Source organism: Ictidomys tridecemlineatus, chromosome 8 (genome assembly GCF_052094955.1).
Source record: "Ictidomys tridecemlineatus isolate mIctTri1 chromosome 8, mIctTri1.hap1, whole genome shotgun sequence".
In the NCBI taxonomy this organism is placed as follows: domain Eukaryota; kingdom Metazoa; phylum Chordata; class Mammalia; order Rodentia; family Sciuridae; genus Ictidomys; species Ictidomys tridecemlineatus.
Genome location: NC_135484.1, coordinates 46,887,123 through 46,906,020, shown reverse-complemented (window position 1 = coordinate 46,906,020; position 18,898 = coordinate 46,887,123). Strand labels below are relative to the sequence as shown.

Here is an 18,898-nt window from a genome sequence, read left to right as displayed (position 1 = left end):
AATTGGTTGTGAGGTAAAACTAACTGCTCACCTATCCTTTTGTCCTTTACTTTCTTTTATCCTGGGCACTAGCAGAAGACCACATTGCCCACCTCCCTTTGCAATTAAGTAGGGCCATGTCACTAGTTGTGGGCAACACAGTGTGTTCAGAAATGATGTACATCACATATAGGACCTCACATCTCTATGGCTAGAGGAACAAATTTAAAAATTTTAGGAAAGAGTCTAATTCCCTAAAAGAGTAGTCTAAGCCCTATCAAAATTGTTATGTGTGTTCTGCCACTGAGAGTTTTGAATTGTGTATTACAACAGGTAACATTAATTATTCAGTCTACAACAAAATGTAAATATAAAGATAAAATATAACTCTGTAAAAAAGCATAATGGCAAAGCCTGGCTGCTGTGATGGTCAAAAGAGCTATGCCTTTTGATATCACATCCACTCAAAAAAAGAAACAATGACATTAAGAGAAGCTGGTGACTGACCATAAGCTATGTGGCAGGCAGCTTCTAAAATAGCTTGCAGTGATCCTGCCTCCTAGAATTCACACCTTTCCAAGAGTCCTTTCCATTGGACTGTTCTGGACCCAGTGACTCACATCTGGCAGAGACTACGGCAAGAGTAATGGGGTCTCCCAGGTTTAACTTATAAACGACTGTGACTTCATCTTACTGATGCTCTGAATTCCGTTACTTTCTTGCTTGTTCACTTTAATGAAGCAAGCTGCCATGTTAGAAGCTACCCTCCACATCAAGGAGCATGGGCCACTCTCCAGCTAACAACCAGCAAGGAGCTGACTCCCCTCAATTCTGCAGCCAAGAGGAACCAACTCCTCCTGACAATCATAAGAGTGAGTTTGGAAGTGAATCCACATCCACTAGAGCCTTCAGATGACTGGGACACCTGCCAAAACCTTGGCTGCAGCCTTATGAAACCCAAGGCTAGAACTTGGCTAAGCTGCTCCTGGATTTCTGACCACAGAAACTGTGAGATAATAAATGTTTTCTGCTTTAAGCTTCTAATTGTTGGGGTACTATCAAACCAGACTTCAACCTTGGAAAAGTCACCCAAGGTGTCTATTACTCAGTTTCTTCAATTGTAAAGTAGGGGTAATAATGATACTTAGTTCATAAAGTGGTTCAAAAATGAACTAAGTTAACACTTGTAAAGAACTTAGAAAAATGACTGCCACATCCACTGGTCCTTACCTCTGTTTAACTCCAACAGTCCCCCAACCTGGTTCTCCATTACCTCTTTGGCCTTATCTTCAGCTTTGCCCTTGTTATTGCAGTGTCATGACAGTGGCCTCTGTGATTCTTTCTACCCCACAGGCACACTTTTATGTTACCTCCAGCCCTTTGCACTTGAGATTTCTTTTGCCCGTTTTTTTGTTTGTTTGTTTTTGTTTGTTTGTTTTAATTTATCCACATGGTCACTTCTCATTTCCTGGAAGTCTTTACTCAGGTTATTCCATCTTGGTAAATCATTCACTGGTCAACTGTCAATTTTTGTTTGTTTGTTTCTGGGGTGTGAACTCAGGGGTTCTCGACCACTGAAAAACATCCCAGCCCTATTTATTTATTTCCTTCCTTCCTTCCTTCCTTCCTTCCTTCCTTCCTTCCTTCCTTCCTTCCTTCCTTCCTTCCTCCCCTCCTTCCTTCCTTCCTCCCCTCCTTCTTTCCTTCCTTCCTTCCTTCCTTCCTTCCTTCCTTCCTTCCCTCCCTATAGGCCTCTCTCATTTGAGAGAAATTTATTACCAAAAAAAAAAAAAAAAAATCAGCCAAGCTTGGGGACTACAAAGACTGGAATATAGAGAAATATGATTAGAAATATGTATGTTATTTCAAATATCAAATACAATACCTAATCCTATTACAGTGCATATAAAAAGGTTTTTACTGGAAAGTATAGTACTAGAAGAAATTGGGTAATACACATTTCCTATCCTGAAGAGCAGTGACCTAGGGAGTGCCTAAGAGCAGAGCACAACTATACAACCAGACAGCAAAGCTGATGGAAATGTTCACAAACCTGTGACAGTTTATATCTGCAAAAAAAAAAAAAAAATGCATCCTATTACTAAAGAGACGTTTACATTAATGATACTTATCTTGATGAGCTACTTATGAATGGCAGATTCACTTTAAGATCTATCTATTAAATCTACAACTCTTGATTGGGAACAAGTATAAATTCACTTTTCCTCTAGACTGGTAGGTACTCTTACAAATGAATGCCTTGGTAATGTTGCCCCTGATGGCCTAATCCAGCAGATGGTAGGGTTTGCACACAGCCTTGAGTACCACATCAACCACAGAAATCCTCAATGCCCAAGGAGTTTGCAGTATAGTTAACTGGATCTTTTCAAGATGATACCAAGAATTGCAAAACTAGCTTGACTCTCAATCCCACTCTTACTATATTCAGAATGGTCTCAACTTATTTATTCAGTCAACACATAATCAGTACACACCTTCTATGTAACACTCTGTTCTAGCACTACAAAAACAACAAAATAAAAATTCTACCCTTATGGAATTGCATTTAGAAATACTAAAGTCAGGTGTAGTGGTACACACCTATAATACCAACAATTTAGGAAGCTGAGACAGGAGGATCACCTCAGCAACTAAGTGAGGCCCCAAGCACCTTAGCAAGACTCAGTCTCAAAATAAAAAATAAAAAGAGCTAGGGATGTGGCTCAGTGGTAAAAGTGCCTCTGTGTTCTAATCTCCAATACCAAAAAAAAAATCTAAAATACTAAAAATAAGCTAAATAAATGTCATGCAACATAAGATGATAAACAGCTAAGGAGAGAACACCAAAGAAGAATATGAAGAGGAAAATGAAGAAGGAATATGAAGAATCAGTAGGAGATTAAACTTTACAGTTTGACAAGTGAGCCAGGTGCAGTGATGTATCCTGTAACCCCAGCAACTCGGGAAGCAGACATAGAAGAAGCACAAGTTCAAAGCCCGCCTCAGCAACTTAGCAAGACCCTGTCTCAAAAAATAAAATAATAAAAAGGGCTAGGGATGTAGCTCAGTGGTAGAGCATTCCTGAGTTGACCAGTGAACAACTTACCAAGGTAGAATAACCTGAATAAAGACTTTCAGGAAATGAGAAGTGACCATGTGGATAAATATTAAAAAAAAAAATCAAGCAAAAACAATCTCAAGTGCAAAGGGCTTGAGGTAAAATAAAAGTGTGCCTATGGAATAGAAAGAACCACAAAGGTCACTGTAGTGACACTTCAAGTACACGGGCAAAGTTGTAGATAAGGCCAAAGAGAAAGTTGTAGATAAGACCTGGAAAACCAGGTCAGAAGGAATTAAACAGAGGTAAGAACCAGTGGGAGTCTCAGAAGGTTTTAAGCTGAGGAAGAACAAGCTCTGACTTATACTTCAACAAGATATCTCCAGCTGCTGTGCTGAGGAAAGACTAAAGAGGACAAGAAGCCAAAGAGGGAGACCAAGAGGGTGCAGAATCCAAAGTGGAGGCCAATGATTGCTTGAACCTTAGTGGGAACATTGAGAAAAGGGGAAAGACTGGGTATGTTTTCAAGGCCAGCCAATAGGATTTCTAGGTTGGCTAGGTAATGGGATGTAAGAAGCAAAAATGCCTCCCAGGTATTAGACCTGAGTGTTGTCATTGTCCAAGAAGGAATTAAACAAGAGTAGCAGATCACCGTGGAGAATCAGGTTTGGACATATCATTTTGAAATGTCTAATTGTCATTTGGAGTAGAAATTAGGGTTGCTCACAAACATTTTCCCCCTTTTTGCAAGGCACTTTAGTAGATTGTACTGCCTATTCCATTGGACTTGATTTGACCAAATGAAAAGGGTACAGAAGTGACAAAAGTTAAGAAGCTTTAAGAGCCAGGATGAGATTGGTCCCATCCCCTTTCTCTACCAAGGTGATCAAAAGAGCTGAGCTACCAATCTATTTTACACACAAAGCACAAGTAAGGAAAAAACTATTGCTGTGCTGAGCCTCTGAGATTTGAGGACTGTGGCTGCAGTCTGGACACCTGCACTGTCCAGACTGATACAACATTCCAGTAGAGAGGGCATGAAGGCAGCTGGGTGTATTATTCTGAAGTTCCAAGGTAGGGATAAAATTTGAGGAACTGTCGACACATAAACATTCAAACAATGGAACTGGGTGAAGTTAACAAAGGAAGCCAAGTGCAATGATGTACACATATAATCCCAGCTACTTAGGAGGCAGAGGCGAGAGGAATGGCAGGTTCAAGGCCAGCCTGTTCAAAGCATTGGCACCCTATCTCAAAATTTAAAAATAAATTAAAAATTGAAGAGATTAACAAAGGGATTAATGGTATTGCAAAATAATCCTGGAGAACTCCAGAATGTTGAGAGATCTGGGAGAAAATCACTTATTGAGGAGAACCAATGAAGAGGAGGATAAGTGATCAGGTTAACTATCTTGGAAGCCAAACAAAGCAAGAGACTTGAATGCTCCTGATAGATTTGAATACCAGAAATTGACAATTAGATTAGTAATGTGCATGCTGTAAGGACTCTTATAATATGCACGTTGTAATATGCACTTTGTTAGATCTAGCCCAGGATCATTCTTGTACTTTTGCCTGAATAAGGCAAAAGGAGTCAACAATTGAGGTCAGTCTTTCTGTGGTGGGTAGCATTCTAAGGGTGATAAATGTGATGATCTTTATACAATAGGTAAGTATATTTTTGTTTTTAACAAAATTTATTATGTTATATATATTCTCCATTCTTTTGTTGTTGTTGTTTTGAAATTTAGAATTATCAGCTTCACAAGTTACCCTGAAATCAGAGAACACTCTTATCTTTCTGATATCTTTGTTCCATTATCCTCACCTCCTTTTGCCTGTATATAGCCTATCAATCTCGCTCTGACATTTCAAGAAATTACAGGAAAAGTCTGTTTTTCAAGCATGAACGATTCTCTCAGTATTTGATCTCAATTTCTTTGAATATCATATTTTAATATGTATTATTTTATTGTTTATTAAATTATTCATTTGTAATAAACATCACAATTTCACAATGCCCTTAAGTCCTTTTTGACTGCAGAAAGCGGATGAAGGAATAAAGCTAATAGTATATTTTTGCTTTTCAGTCTGAAAATTCTAATGTTGCCTAGCAGAGAGGTCATTTTTAACACCAAGTACAATATTAGCAAATACTGACAAAGACAAAAACGTCAGATACCTCTCTTGCTCTTTTCCCTGATGTTTCCCATGTTCCAGATTCTGTACCATAGAAAATATGGCTGACAGTGTTCAATTAGTGTAAAAAGTAGAGCATTATGCAAAAAATACATTGATCAGTTTCCCACATTACATTTAAGCTCTCTGATGTGTCTATTGTGAACAATTTATTCTTCCACTACATAAATATTTTTCTCCCTTTGAGTCCGCAGAATATATCCTATTAAATAGTAGTTGAGCCATTCAATGTTACAACATTCATTCTTACAGATATACACATAGTAAATATCCTTTGGGTTAGACAAAGCTGGCTAAATTGACATTTATAGGACTAGCTAAACTAAATTCCTCCTTTTCTTCTTTCCTTTTATTGAGTCTTTAGCTTACTTTGGAGATATTCTTGCAGACTTCCATGTCTCATCAACTCTGTAATAATATAAATTGGATCTTCTAAAGTGCAAACAGCATAAAGCTGGATAAGCTTTGGATGTCTTAGACTCTTCATTATCTGTGCCTCCCTCAGGAAGTCATTTGGATCCATTGAACCTGAAACAAGAAAAGGAGGAAATCACTTTATGTTATTGAGGCATTCCTGTCCTCACAGCAGCCTGGTGGGAATCGCCGAGATTGCCTCCTGCCTCTCAGTAACAGGAGAGCATCAGTGTCACAAATCTTCAGAGTTATCAGAGGAGAGAATCAGTTCAGCCAGGGCAACCTAATTACTAGATGTGGTGTTGTATCAGGGATGTGCACTTTATATGTTATGACCCGTAGGTGAAAAACGGTTGATTTGGGCCCATGTGAAAAATGAAGAGCAAAGGAGAGACTGACAGTCTAATTGATAAAACACGGCAGGCATCTGAAGAACACAAAGAGAAGACATCCTATCAACATGAACACTGGAGGACTCGATGGCTGCCCTGGCCTTGGTACCCACTGTGGGAACAGCTGAAAAACAACTCTAAAACAATGCTATTCTGCCAAATTTATATTCTTATTCCTGTAGGAACACAGGCTATGGGCCACATAGAAAACATTCAAGGGGCATCCCCAAAAGATAGTAGCTTTTTTTCCCACCAATTTTACATGTTTAATGTGAAAATAATACTCAACATTTTCTCCCATACTATTTGCTTCCACTACCACCAGAGCCTCAAAAGCTGGATCAAATGATTAGGGAGATGGCATTGAAGCATATTTTGAAGACTCATCTATAATTAAATTGTGTTTAGATGGTTTGACTCTGAGTCACCATGCAAGGTGCCCAGCAGTTAATGTCAGAAAAAATCTAAGAGGAGGAAGGATACCTGGAGTTGACATTTCATCAGTAATTTTTAAATCTTTTGTTTCTTCTAGGCTGTGATGTTTCAGAAACATTACTGTAATTGAAGAAATACTGTCATTTCACATCTTAGTATTCACTATAGATGGTGCAAAGATCATTTCTACTGATGTCCAAAGAGACCATTCCATTCATCATCCTCTGAATGTCAGAGACTCTACAACTGACATTAGAACCTGGGTGTGGATAAGCTTTGACAATTCAAGGTAGCACTATGACTTGTTTGTTAATGTTAAGTTAGGAAGAGTTTCATATGACCTACATACAGGTTATTTCACATAAACATGGAAACAGTCTACCTTTTAAGAGCCCAGAAGTTTAGGATCCAGGTCCATTCAAAACTCTGGAACCTGAAAAAATCTTAGCTCTGTTACTGTTCCCTGTGCAATCTTAAGCAGGTTACCAAATCTCTCTGAACTTCACTTTCTTCAGTTTCTTCATCCACAAAGTACAGCTAGTGATCCTACTAACATCAGGAAATCATTATCAGGATAATAACAATGCCTGGAAAATGTGTACTCAAAGATTGCTGACCATTATATGTATTATTATTAACATGCACACTCATAGGAAAACCAAACAGACCAACTGTAAATATTTTTCATTGACTGAGGAAAAAAGAGGTAAGGTGTTGAGAGGAAAAAAATGTTTTCTTCTATTTTCTTTTCCATTCTATTTTTTCCTTTCTTTTTAGTTTCCTCAATTCTAGTTCTGACATTAAATTTAATCCACATAATCAAATAAGTTTAAAATTTGGAATCATAATAGAAAAATAACACTGGAAGGAAAAGAGACCTCTACACCAAAATAAAGTACTTTGTTCTTGGTTGGTATAACTAGTTTGTCTGGGATCAAATACGGATACCGTATGACTGCCCCCCTCAAAATATAATGATTCATGAAGGATTCCGTGATAACAGAATTAGTATCATCACTCAGACTGTTTATGCAGGACACTTAAACCATGCCCAAGCCACACTATCTGCAAGAGCTGAAATCATGATATGCCAGGAGCCTCTGTAGGTAGAGAACTCAGGGAACTCCTTCATGGCTATGCTGGTAGCACAAGAGAGACCCAATCTCAACTCAGTAATGCAACATTAAATATTAATTTTTGCCTGTCATAGCTACTGCAGGAGTTGATTTCAGGCTCATCTTTATTGCATGGTAGTCTGCTAAGCAATAAATAGCTGCTAAGATTGATGAATGGCCCCAGTGAAGTGAAGACATTTAACCAATCACCAAAGCTGTTTGTTGCTATTACACTGTAAATCAATAATAATTATTCCTGTTGGAAAGAAAACTATTGTGCTTTTTTTTTACTATAAAAAAGATGATTTTTTGTTCTCTTTTGACCTCCAGAAGGCCTTCCTTAGAAAGCAATGCTAGCAAGCATAGCTTGATGCTTTTCTTTCTTTTCCTTTTTTGGGGGTGGAGGGAGGGAGGAATGATTAGATTAACAATAAATTTAAAATTTATGTCTCAATAGTTCAACAAGTTTAGGATTTAAAAGCACATATACATGATGACTGAAAATCTTGGATGCTGAAATAGATTGTCCTCACCTGAGTGATGGCATCTGGCCCCTAAAAAGTGCCTCTCTGTTGTTTCCTCTGCCAGATGTTAATGCTAGAACTAAACTCCTGCACCAGTGAATCTACAATTCAGGGTGTGCATCTATCAGCAGCACCACAGAACCTAAGGTTTATTAAAAACTCATTGCATATATTTTATTCATATTTACTCAATCCTCATACAATCCTATAAAGTGGGGACTATTTTAATTCACATGTCCAGATGAGGAGACTCAGAAAGATTAAAAAATTATATAAGTTACAGAGGACAGAGCCAGGTTTACCTTTATGCTCTTAACTAATAACACCACAAGGTTTCAACCTTTTCAGTCCATGGCATCCTTACTGCATCAGTAATATTTTTATAGTATGCCAGGTTAAAATGCATATTTAATAGTTCAATTACTAAACAACTAAGAAGCATCCATCCTAATAACTTAATAGCCATTTGAAAAATTAATACAGGTAAATTAAGAGGAAAAAAAATAATATTTATTTCATTCTTAACCAAAGTTATTTACTAAAGTGATATAAGTACTATACAACTTCTCAAAATCAAGTAAGAGTTCAAACAGAAGTTCTGGATCCTGGAAACATCTCAGCTCTGTTACTCTTCCCTGTGAAATCTTGAACAAGTTACCAAAATCTCTCTGACCTTCAGGCTCAGCTCTACCACTTTTATTTCCTGATCTATGTCAATTTTTGTGTGTATCTTGCCAATATTGGTCCACAGTGATCATCAAAAATCCAGCTTCACAAAAATATGATGTCAGAAAAAGGAATGTAACGATCTAAATCTGAATCTACAAACTACCTGAAGGTAGCAATTTGTGTAGTTTTGAAAATGTTTACCTCAAAACTTTTAAATATCCCACAGACCCCTGAGAATTCACTGTGATGCCTCAATGTGCCTTAGCTCAACAGTTTGGAAACAGTGCTATTACACACTCTGACAGCCAGCAAATCCCAAGGGCTCAAGTTCTGCCACCAGGAAGCTTTCCAAATTTCTAAGAACTCTGGGCTCAGCAAGTAACAGAGGGCCCCCAGAAAACTCATATAGCCTGTAGAGTTGGAACCCATATCTGTTTTGTGGAATAATGAAAATGCTTGTAAGAAAAAAAAGGAAGATTAATCTTTTGTTGCTGTTATTATTCTTTTCTATGTTATTAGAGGAAGATAGGAGACTGCCACAGTGATGTTGCACTTTTACAGAATTTCACTTCCATGGGGTCTGATATAATGGTGATAAGTCAAAAATCCCAGCTCTGCCATTTACTAACTGTTTAATAATAATAATAATAATATAATAAAATTTTTATTGGTCACCTACTATGAGCCAAGCATTATGCAAAGCATTTGTACTAGTGACCTAATTTAATCTTCATAATAACCCTGCTTGGTATATCTTATTATCCCCCATCACATAAATGATAAAACTGAGAGATAGAGTAGTTCAAAAATTTGCTCAAGATTTGAATATAAAGTCTTAGGAAAGTTATGTTTAATCTCTCTAAATTCTCTTATCCCACCTTTAAAAATGAGGGACTGTTCATTTTAGCATACTTCTTCTGCCTTCAAAGGGATAAGTGAAGATAGGAGAAGAAATACTTCCTACAAGTTCAAATATGGGATTCTTTAGATGAACCATTTTATCTTTTAGTCATAGTCATTTGGCATCTAATAAAACAGTCATTCCCTGAATATCACCAAAGTTCCATCTGACTTTTCAGTAAGTTTTTATAGTCAGTGGGGTTTTTGTTTTGTTTTGTTTTGGTTTTGTTTGTTGTTTTGTTTTGTTTGTTTTTGTTTTTTAACTAAGATAGAAATGAAAGGGAAGAAGGACAATGGAAGACTGAATCCTTTAGATAAGAAATGTGTTGTTGGAATCTTCATCTGAGAACCTTTTATGCTTAGCTAATCCAAGGAGCGTGTTGGCCTTTATATTTTAAAGCTTGTCCACATGTTATGGTCACCTGGGGTGGCAAGAGAGATGACAACACCTGTTTGCTGCTAGCACTGACTGTCCCATGACCTCTTGGACATTTTACAGTGACAAATTGAGCCCATAAAAATCCACGTATGCCATTTAATCTTTAATATTTTCACACCTGGTTTTAACGTCTTTACAGCCACTGGAGTAGTGTTGTTCCAGAGGCCTTCCCAAACTTCTCCAAACTGACCGGATCCCAATCGCTTCAGAAGTTGGACAGAGTTGCGGTCTATCTCCCACTGGTCCACGGTTTTATAGGACAAATCAAAAGGAGTTGGGACTTGTATCTGTTTTGCAGAATAATGAGAATATGTGTAAGAGAAAAAGGAAGATTAACATTCTGTTGTTCAAAATAATAGTGTAGGTACTTGTTGAGGGAAATATTACTTTTAAAAACAAAAACACTAGAAGTTACATTCTAATTCCTTGAAAATAGAAAACAGTTGTCGGAGATTCTGCATTGTTAACTCTTTAGATTCATTCTCTCTCAGATCCTGCACTTTGATGTCCATCTGTAGCCAATACCATGCTCACACACAGGTCTGCAATGATGTTTCCGCCTCTGTGCTCAGCTAAACCCTCCTAATTTCAGCCTCCATTGGAGTTCCACTCATTCACAAGGCCTTCTCAAACTATGGCTGTAGTATTAACTAGATATATTATACATTTATGCAAAATCAAAATAAAATCAAGTCATTTTTGTTTAATTTGTTTGTTTGTTCATTAATTTAATAAATAAAAATTTTTAAGTAGGAACTATCTGCCCTTCAGCAAACAAAACAGGCAAGGCCCCTGCCACCTTAGAGTTCATAGTAAAGATTTCCATCTGACACACTTTCTCTGTTGCAACTATTAAACTCACTGTAATGGCACAAAATCAGCCAACAATAGTAAATGAATGAGCATATCCCTTCCAATAAAACTCGTTTGCAAAAATGAATATGAAACAGATAGTTTTCCTCTTCTTGCCTTAAGTAAACAAATGATAAAATTTCTTTTTCCTGAACTGATATCACATGGCAAATACTTAAAAACAGTTTGAAAGCAGAAAGTAGTTCACCTTTAAGCATGGTTTCTCCAGCTTGACACACAGGCCATCACTTGTGGTGGTGTAGTAGTTCACGAATTCATTCAGTGTTGAGAAAGTTTTTCTCCGGGTAAGGAAAAAGCCCCCTTGGTCTAGTGTCCTGATTCTGTAGTGTTTCACAACTCCTTCATCTAAAACTGGAACCCAAAATAAGTCCTGTTAATAAACTTATTACCAAAGCTAAGTAGATTCATTCTGTGGAGATTTTTCAATGTGTGGCATGAAATTTATATAGAATTCAACGTTTCTCAACTTTGTCTCAGAAGAGTTAAGGAAGTTGATCAAGGATACACAGAAAGAAAGATTAACATTCTGTTGTTCAAAATAATAGTATAGGTACTTGTTAAAGGAAATATCAAGAAAGAAAAAAAAAGAGAGGGAGGGAGGGAAGGAAGGAAGGAAGGAAGGAAGGAAGGAAGGAAGGAAGGAAGGAAGGAAGGAAGGAAGGAAGGAGAAAAGGAAAAAGAATTTCAAGATCCTAGCACTAAAGGAAGTACAAGATTAAAAAATAAAGAAGTGAGGTTAAGACTAAAACCATTCCATGCTTTGAGGACTACACTTGATTTAAAAAGCCATAAAATTAACTCTCATTCCAGAAATTCAAGGTAAAAAAATCTTGTCAGTTTCAGAAATCACAGTGTCCCTGTGATAAAATCACAAAGGTGTTTAGAAACAGTTGAACCCTTTCTGGTAATTTTTCCATGGAGTTTGATAATATGAGACTGAAATAGAACAAAGAGGGTCCTCAGTACTATCTTACAATGTTATAAGGGATTCTGCAGGGCCACTCACTGTACTATCCTTTAATGTAGGCTGATACCAGAATGTCCCAGCACAGCTCAATAAAAGAAATTCCACAGGTCCTAAAATGATGCAGTTCACATGTGCAAATTTCCTATAGCTTTGACTAATCCAAAGATAAATCTCATAGGATCTGAAAGAATAAACAACCTGCATCATTTTTAGGTAGTCTGACTTACAGCGAATATTTTATTATTTCTCCTTGCTACCAACCATTGTTCTTTCTTCTGTTATTGGCACTTCAGTCTTTCTCATAAAACTATTGCTTCTCTAAGAACATATGATGCAGAGAGACTTGGTGCCCACCTTGAGTTGAGGGAGGCCTAATCAGACCAATTAAATCCAAGGAACACCAATTCCAGGGTTCACGTCAGGGAGCTCCAGGAGGTCCAGAGGAGTTTTATTGCTGCTGTTGTTTTTGTTTTTGTTTTTACTGATGGGGATTTGGAGCTATTGGCAGAATCCTTGCCTCCAGCATGGAGCAAGCTTACATGAGAAGAGAGGTAGCCCCTGGAGCCAGCCAATTCTGGCTTTACAGCTGCAAGAGTCGATTATTTTTTGTTTAAATTAGTTTGAATTGGGTTTTCTACATTTGCATTCAAAATATTGACTGGTGCAATTCATACCTATTCTTTCACTTAGCAAAGTTATTGATGAGCATTGAACAGCATTTACCGTGAATGTAGCTTTCTGAGTTCCTTCTAAATATAGAAACTTATGCTCCAATAACCAGGTTTAACTGGAGCAAAACTTTCATGAAAGGAAAGAAGACGTTCTCATCCCAACATGGAGGTGTACTGAAGGTATGCCCATGGCTAGGAAAAGAATTTCTTAAAAAAAAAAAATTGGCGCACACCTGGCTAGGTATAATGAAAGAAGGCAATATCTAAAAGTGTTGGAAAAGCAGTGGAATGACTTCTTATACATAGTTGAGCAAAGCATAATTTTATCACTTTTTTTTTTTGATATTGGGGATTGAACCCAGGGGCACTCAACAACTGAGCCACATCCCCAGTGCTTTTCTATTTTTTAAGTTATTATGTACTAAGGTTGAATATAGTCCTGTCTATAATAACTCTACCAGCACATATGAAATCAGAAAAAATGCACAATATATTTGCCAAAGCACATATATAAGAATGCTTTTGGTGGCACAAAAACAACCCAAATGCCATAAACTAAGATATAGAATAAATTAATATATTATTGCTTATTTGTCAAGTGGAATACAATACAGATTTTCAAATAAACAATCGACTACACTTAACATGAATGAATCTCACAAACAATTTTACATATGATTCCATTATTAAAAAGTTTAGAATGACCCAAAATCATTGATATGAGGAGTCAGTAAGTGAGGTATCAGCAGTATCCCACACAGTAACTAAGTATTGGTTACCTGGATATATTATGTAAATATTTGTTAAATGCTTATGAACTGTGTACTTTTGTTATGTGACTATACATCAATTTAAAAGAACACTAAAAGAGAATAGTTATCTGCCTCTGTTCATGTTCAAGTTCCCAAAATGCTACATCATGGTGCATGCAGCTGAAATATTTAAGTCTGCAAAGTTAAAGTAAATGCCACCTAATTCTTATGTTGAGTACAGGAAATCTCAATCAAGTATTCATAGAACATTAACTTTAACCAAATAAATTTTCTGGTAAACACTGTGAGAAACCTAGCTGCAAAAATGCTCCTTTAAATCACTGAATGGGTTGACTTGTGGTATAAGATATTTGTTACAAGCCAGAAAAATGCAGGGGGAATAGCAAACAAAATAGCAACTACAGGAATTCAATACTAAATTTGAAGGTAGCCTATAACAGTATCAACAACAATAAAGTAACCAATACAGCAAACTAACACAACTATAATTTAATAGCACACCTTTCATTTTCTTCCCAACACTCTTTAGTTTGTACTCCATGGCAATTACACGGCCGTATCCCTAGATAAAAGCTCCAGAAAAGATTTGCTTCTCACTTATAGGTATCAGACAGTCCTACTTAAAATCAGAAACACACTCACAATTCACTCTACTCCTTGATTAAACTGCCCAAGGTTCTCCCCTTTACAGCCCAGGCCTGCTTCCAGCTGAAGGGCAGTCACGTAAAAAGTGGTCTAGGTGGCTTCCTCTCTATTTCTCTCTCTAGAGTTGCTCCCTCTCCTTGGCATTGCTTGCTGAGTTCTGAGTATTCAGGGAAGAAGCAGAAGAAGGAAGGGCAAGAACGGGAAGCCCACACTTAGAAGGGTCCAACATCAGTGGGCTTCCCAGGCAGAGCATGTTGACAATGTTTCCAGCTGACTCCCCTGTGGGCACTCAGATAGGCCCTCTAGAGCTTTCTCATCCCTGCAGGACCTCCCATTACAGCTCCCAAGAGGCAGGTTTTCCTAGGCTGCCTGCACCCTATGGCTTCTCAGCTCTTTCTTTGGCAGTTCGTCTACCACACTTCACCCCAGGAGGTCTCTCCTCACCCTCTGACAGAAGTGCACCTGGGTGGAACTCTGAGCTCCTCCAGGCCATCTATTCATGGTTCCCTGGCACATTTGCTCACGTAGGAGGCCCAGTTATGGTCAGGAGATGAGGCACTTCTTATCTTGCCAATTGATAACTGGGAGGAAAGGCTGATGTCACAAGGCACTTCTATCCCAATGCCATAGGCTATGCATACTTCTCAGCCTACATTGGCCACCTGTGTTCTATCCTCCAATAGCAGAGAACAGAGAGCAAGCTTCTTGTGGCCTTTCCTGAAGGTCTTTCTCACTAGTTTGGGGCTCCCACTCATCACTTGGAAGAGAGTCTGGGCTCAGATTGTGCCCCCACACAGTAAAATGCTCTCATCAAATCCATGCCTTCCACATGTGAGGAACCCATGAGCAGCAGTACCTATCTCTGACCAAATCCTTTATAAATCTGGGTATGGGGATCTAGCTTTGGAATTTGACTTTTATTTGATAGCCTCAGTCAAAAATTCCATTTAAACATTTCATATTTATTGAGCCAAGCACTCTGCTGAGCATTATTTTGCATTATTTTGTCATAGCTTCATAACAGTCCCACTGGGTAGATGTTACCAGACCAATTTTGTTGCTCATAGAAGAGAATGGGTAGCACAGCCAGATTCAATTCAGGATCTGATGATGCTAAGATTCACAGTATCCAGCGGGTTTCAGATTGACTACAACACCTCTGGTCCATGACAATAAAATTTCATCATCTGAATATGTGAAATGTTTACCTTTCAATTCTTTTGATTAAAGTACGAAGAGCAAGAGTATATTCAACTTCTCCAAAGAGAATCAGTTTCTTAAGTTACAGATTTTTTTTAAACTGGCTAAAATACATCATGATATTCTGATCTGTCAAGTTACCAATACCACTGACTGTGTGACTCTTGGGGCAAGGTTAATTGCCCTGTATAATCATCACCAAATAGAAGGCTTTTATTAGGATATAGAGCTTAGCTCATAATAGATTTCTGTATATGGATTAAAAAGCTAACAAAAAAATCAAAGAGAGCTGTAAACAATATCATGTCAGTCTCGATTCATTTCTCCTCAATGTAATAAAAAATATTAGAAGTAGAAGGGTAGCAAAATATAAAGTATACCTGCAATTTATATAAATTACTAGCCTGAAAATTCAAGCCTTGCCATTTATCAAAAAGAAAAGTGCATAAATTATAGCTGAGATGTCTGGTAAGCCAATAGCTCTGTAATTGGAAATGATGAAAAGCAATAAAAAAATTCTCCTTTTTTAAACAAGATTGACCATTTTCTGGATCCAAATTGAAGTGGACTATGTGTAAATTAGACACAAATTTATGGATCTCACTTTAATGTACCACAAAAATATCTAATAGTTTGCAAGCTAGAGATTAAAGTCAATAGATAACTGAAGGGTTAAAGTACTCCTTGTTATTTTCTTAGTAAGGGATGCAAATCACAATGATTGATATGGCTTTGGCAATTGCTATTGATTATAAAGAAAGCCCAAGCAAATGTTTGCCAGATCTTTGTAGATACAGGTTTAAGCTCTCAACTATAAAACCCAAAATTTGGCAATACATCTAGGGTTTTTAAGCACAATAAGAGTGATTTTATTTAATAGGAAAAGCATTAGAGTAGGAGACTGGAGACACTGGTTAAAATTTATCTAGTATGCAACCAAAAATATGTCAAGCTCTCTGGGCTTTGATTTTTTTTATTATTAAAATTTCAAAAGTAGGCTTTAAAAAATTCTTTAATTTCCAAATATTTCCACCTTTAGGTTCAACTATTTGTGATAGTTGTTTTTTCCTCTCCCAGGATCACAGAATTCTGAAATATCTCTCTCTCTCTCTCTCTCTCTCTCTCTCTCTCTCTCTCTCTCTCTCTCTCTCTCTCTCTCTCTCTCTCTCCTTTTTTTTAAGGTCCATTCACAAAACAAATAATCTTCATCTTGAAACACTTGAACCATACTTTAATATTTTCCTATGAATTGTCTAGTAGTTAACACCTTCCTCTGGGTATCAATTTAGATCCTAAACTAGCCTTTCCTACCCACCCAAGCTCTTCATTTTATCATATAACACTATTTAATTGTGATGACACTTATCACTGTAAAGGTATCTCTGTGAAGATAAGGGCTCTGCTGTACTCAATCAATACCTAGTCAAAGCTTGGCACAGAGTGGTGATTTACATAAATACTTATGAAATGAATGAATGATGTCATCAACTCTTGGATTTTAAGTGAAATATAAGTTTCTGAAGTGTCCACTACAAAGTTAAATAGACAATCACACAAAGAGTTTCAAGACTTAAGAGTAATCTGGAATCTTACTTTTAAAAGAAGAAAAACTTAGCCCAAGGATATAAATACTGGGATAGCCAATTAAGGTATATATCTAACTTTTTGACTTTTCAACATACCTCTATCTAGCATCATGACCATTTATATGTGGTTCATTCAAGGTTTCAATTTAAATAAGACTGAAATATATACATTCTTTTAAAATCAGATAACAGAAACATCAGGGAAACTAAGTACGGTGTAGTCAAGATGAATACCTTTAATATTACAAAATTCTTAAGTAATCAAATACAAAATATATAAATATGGTGTTTTTCCGGGGGGAGGGGAGGTACCAGGGATTCAACTCAGGGGCACTTGACCACTGAGCCACATCCCCAGCCTGATTTTGTATTTTATTTAGAGACAATCTCACTGAGTTGCTTACCACCTCACTTTTGCTGAGGCGGGCTTTGAACTTGAGATACTCCTGTCTCAACCTCCCGAACTGCTGGGATTATAGATGTGTGCCACCGTACTCAGCATATAACTATGTTTTAAAAGTAATTTTAAGTGTTTTAGTAGTGGAGTCCATACACTTGCAAATTCTCTTTCTCAATAAAAATGAATTCATGGGTCTTAGAACAAGGCAGAAAAGAATTTGCTTTTCCTTCTGTAATGTATTGTGCTCTTTATTACTGAACCAAAACTATTCCAAATCCTATATATTATAAGTAAATGATAATTCTTATGCCATTTTTTATTGTGAATTACTATGTGTTCAGATTAGTTAAGCATTTCAGTAGTTCAACCTCAAAAATATATAAAGCTAACTATAAAATGTAATGGAATCATTCATCAACAAAGTCAGTGGCGTCATGATTGAATTGAGTGAATGGAATCCTGAGTTTACATCTTTACTCTCATGTTTGCTATTTGACTTAGGGGGAAGTGCTTCACCTGTCAACTGATTAATCTACCAGAACATGTCCAAGAATTAGGATATATTGCAGAGCCACACGTAAGCATGTATGAAGAGTATGAAAAATGTTCATTGAATATTGAAAGAGTTCATCTATTTCTGCACATTATTTTCCCTGTGGATTATACCACAGGTCACCTATTTGGCTGGCTTTACAACCAGAGTAGCTGAAGAGATCCAGGTAAACTCAGATGGGGTCTGAGATTTCAGTCCTATTTTGCCTGATCCAAATGCATTTATATGTAGTTGATGACAGGTACACAGGCCCAGCTTTCTCCTAAAGCTGAGGTCTTATTCACTTTGCTACAGAAGTAAAAAAACAGGTTATCTGGCACAAAATAAAGGAGTGCTGTGAGATTTTATCATAAGGTACTTTCGTAAATCTGTCCCAACTCTACAACACAGGTCACATATCATCCAGAACCTATTAAATAATTATGAAAGCCAAGATATTCCAAAATTAGGTTTTTAAAAGACAGAAACTAACTTTGGAACACAACATAGACATGAAGTTAGAAGCTGTCTCTGAAAGACACAAAGACGCCTAGTCAGTTCAGTGAAAAATATCAGTCTAACAAGTAGTTTGGTATTTTATAGATAAATGAATGGTTGAGTGAACAGATTTTCATTTTTCAGCAGGTTTTCTGGCATCATCTGGGCACAGTCTTATTCCTACTGACTGATAATAATCTGTTCCCATAGTGAGTAAAACAATATGACTCCATTGATTGAGCAAAGGATTGAAAATCAAGAACTCTCTGCCCTAATCTTATTCTGCCAGTGATTTGTTCTTTGACCTTAGGCAAGGAATTTCATTTCAGTTTCCTTATCTAGAAAATGAGAATAATGATCTTATCTATATACCCCACAGGGATAGTTTGAGTGTCATTGTTCACAAAGGATGATAGATATTTCTAATGTGCAATGTGCAAGTTCGGGTATTACAATATCAGTATTATCAAATAGCTTTGTCTACTGAAAAGAGGCACTTCCAAAGCAACATTTTCTACTCTCTGCAACTAATGCCTAGAGAGCCCAGTGGCTACCCAACATATTCAGTGAAGAAATTGCTATTAATTCCAGGTGAGAAGATTTCTGTACTTACAAACTCTTGTTTATTT

The 18,898-nt window shown here is 37.0% G+C and overlaps 1 protein-coding gene across 2 annotated transcripts in view; it reads right to left on the bottom strand.

Annotated features, from left to right (window-relative positions):
• Frk (fyn related Src family tyrosine kinase) overlaps positions 1 to 18,898 on the bottom strand; it is a 107,495-nt gene that overhangs the window by 9,047 nt on the left and 79,550 nt on the right. For both annotated transcript variants that reach the window (XM_078019369.1, XM_005340844.4), the window contains 3 exons: positions 11,185 to 11,348; positions 10,243 to 10,411; positions 5,606 to 5,764 (listed from right to left, as the gene is read on the bottom strand). In XM_078019369.1, coding sequence (XP_077875495.1) covers positions 5,606 to 5,764; positions 10,243 to 10,411; positions 11,185 to 11,348 — 492 coding nt within the window. The remainder of the gene's footprint in view (positions 1 to 5,605; positions 5,765 to 10,242; positions 10,412 to 11,184; positions 11,349 to 18,898) is intronic.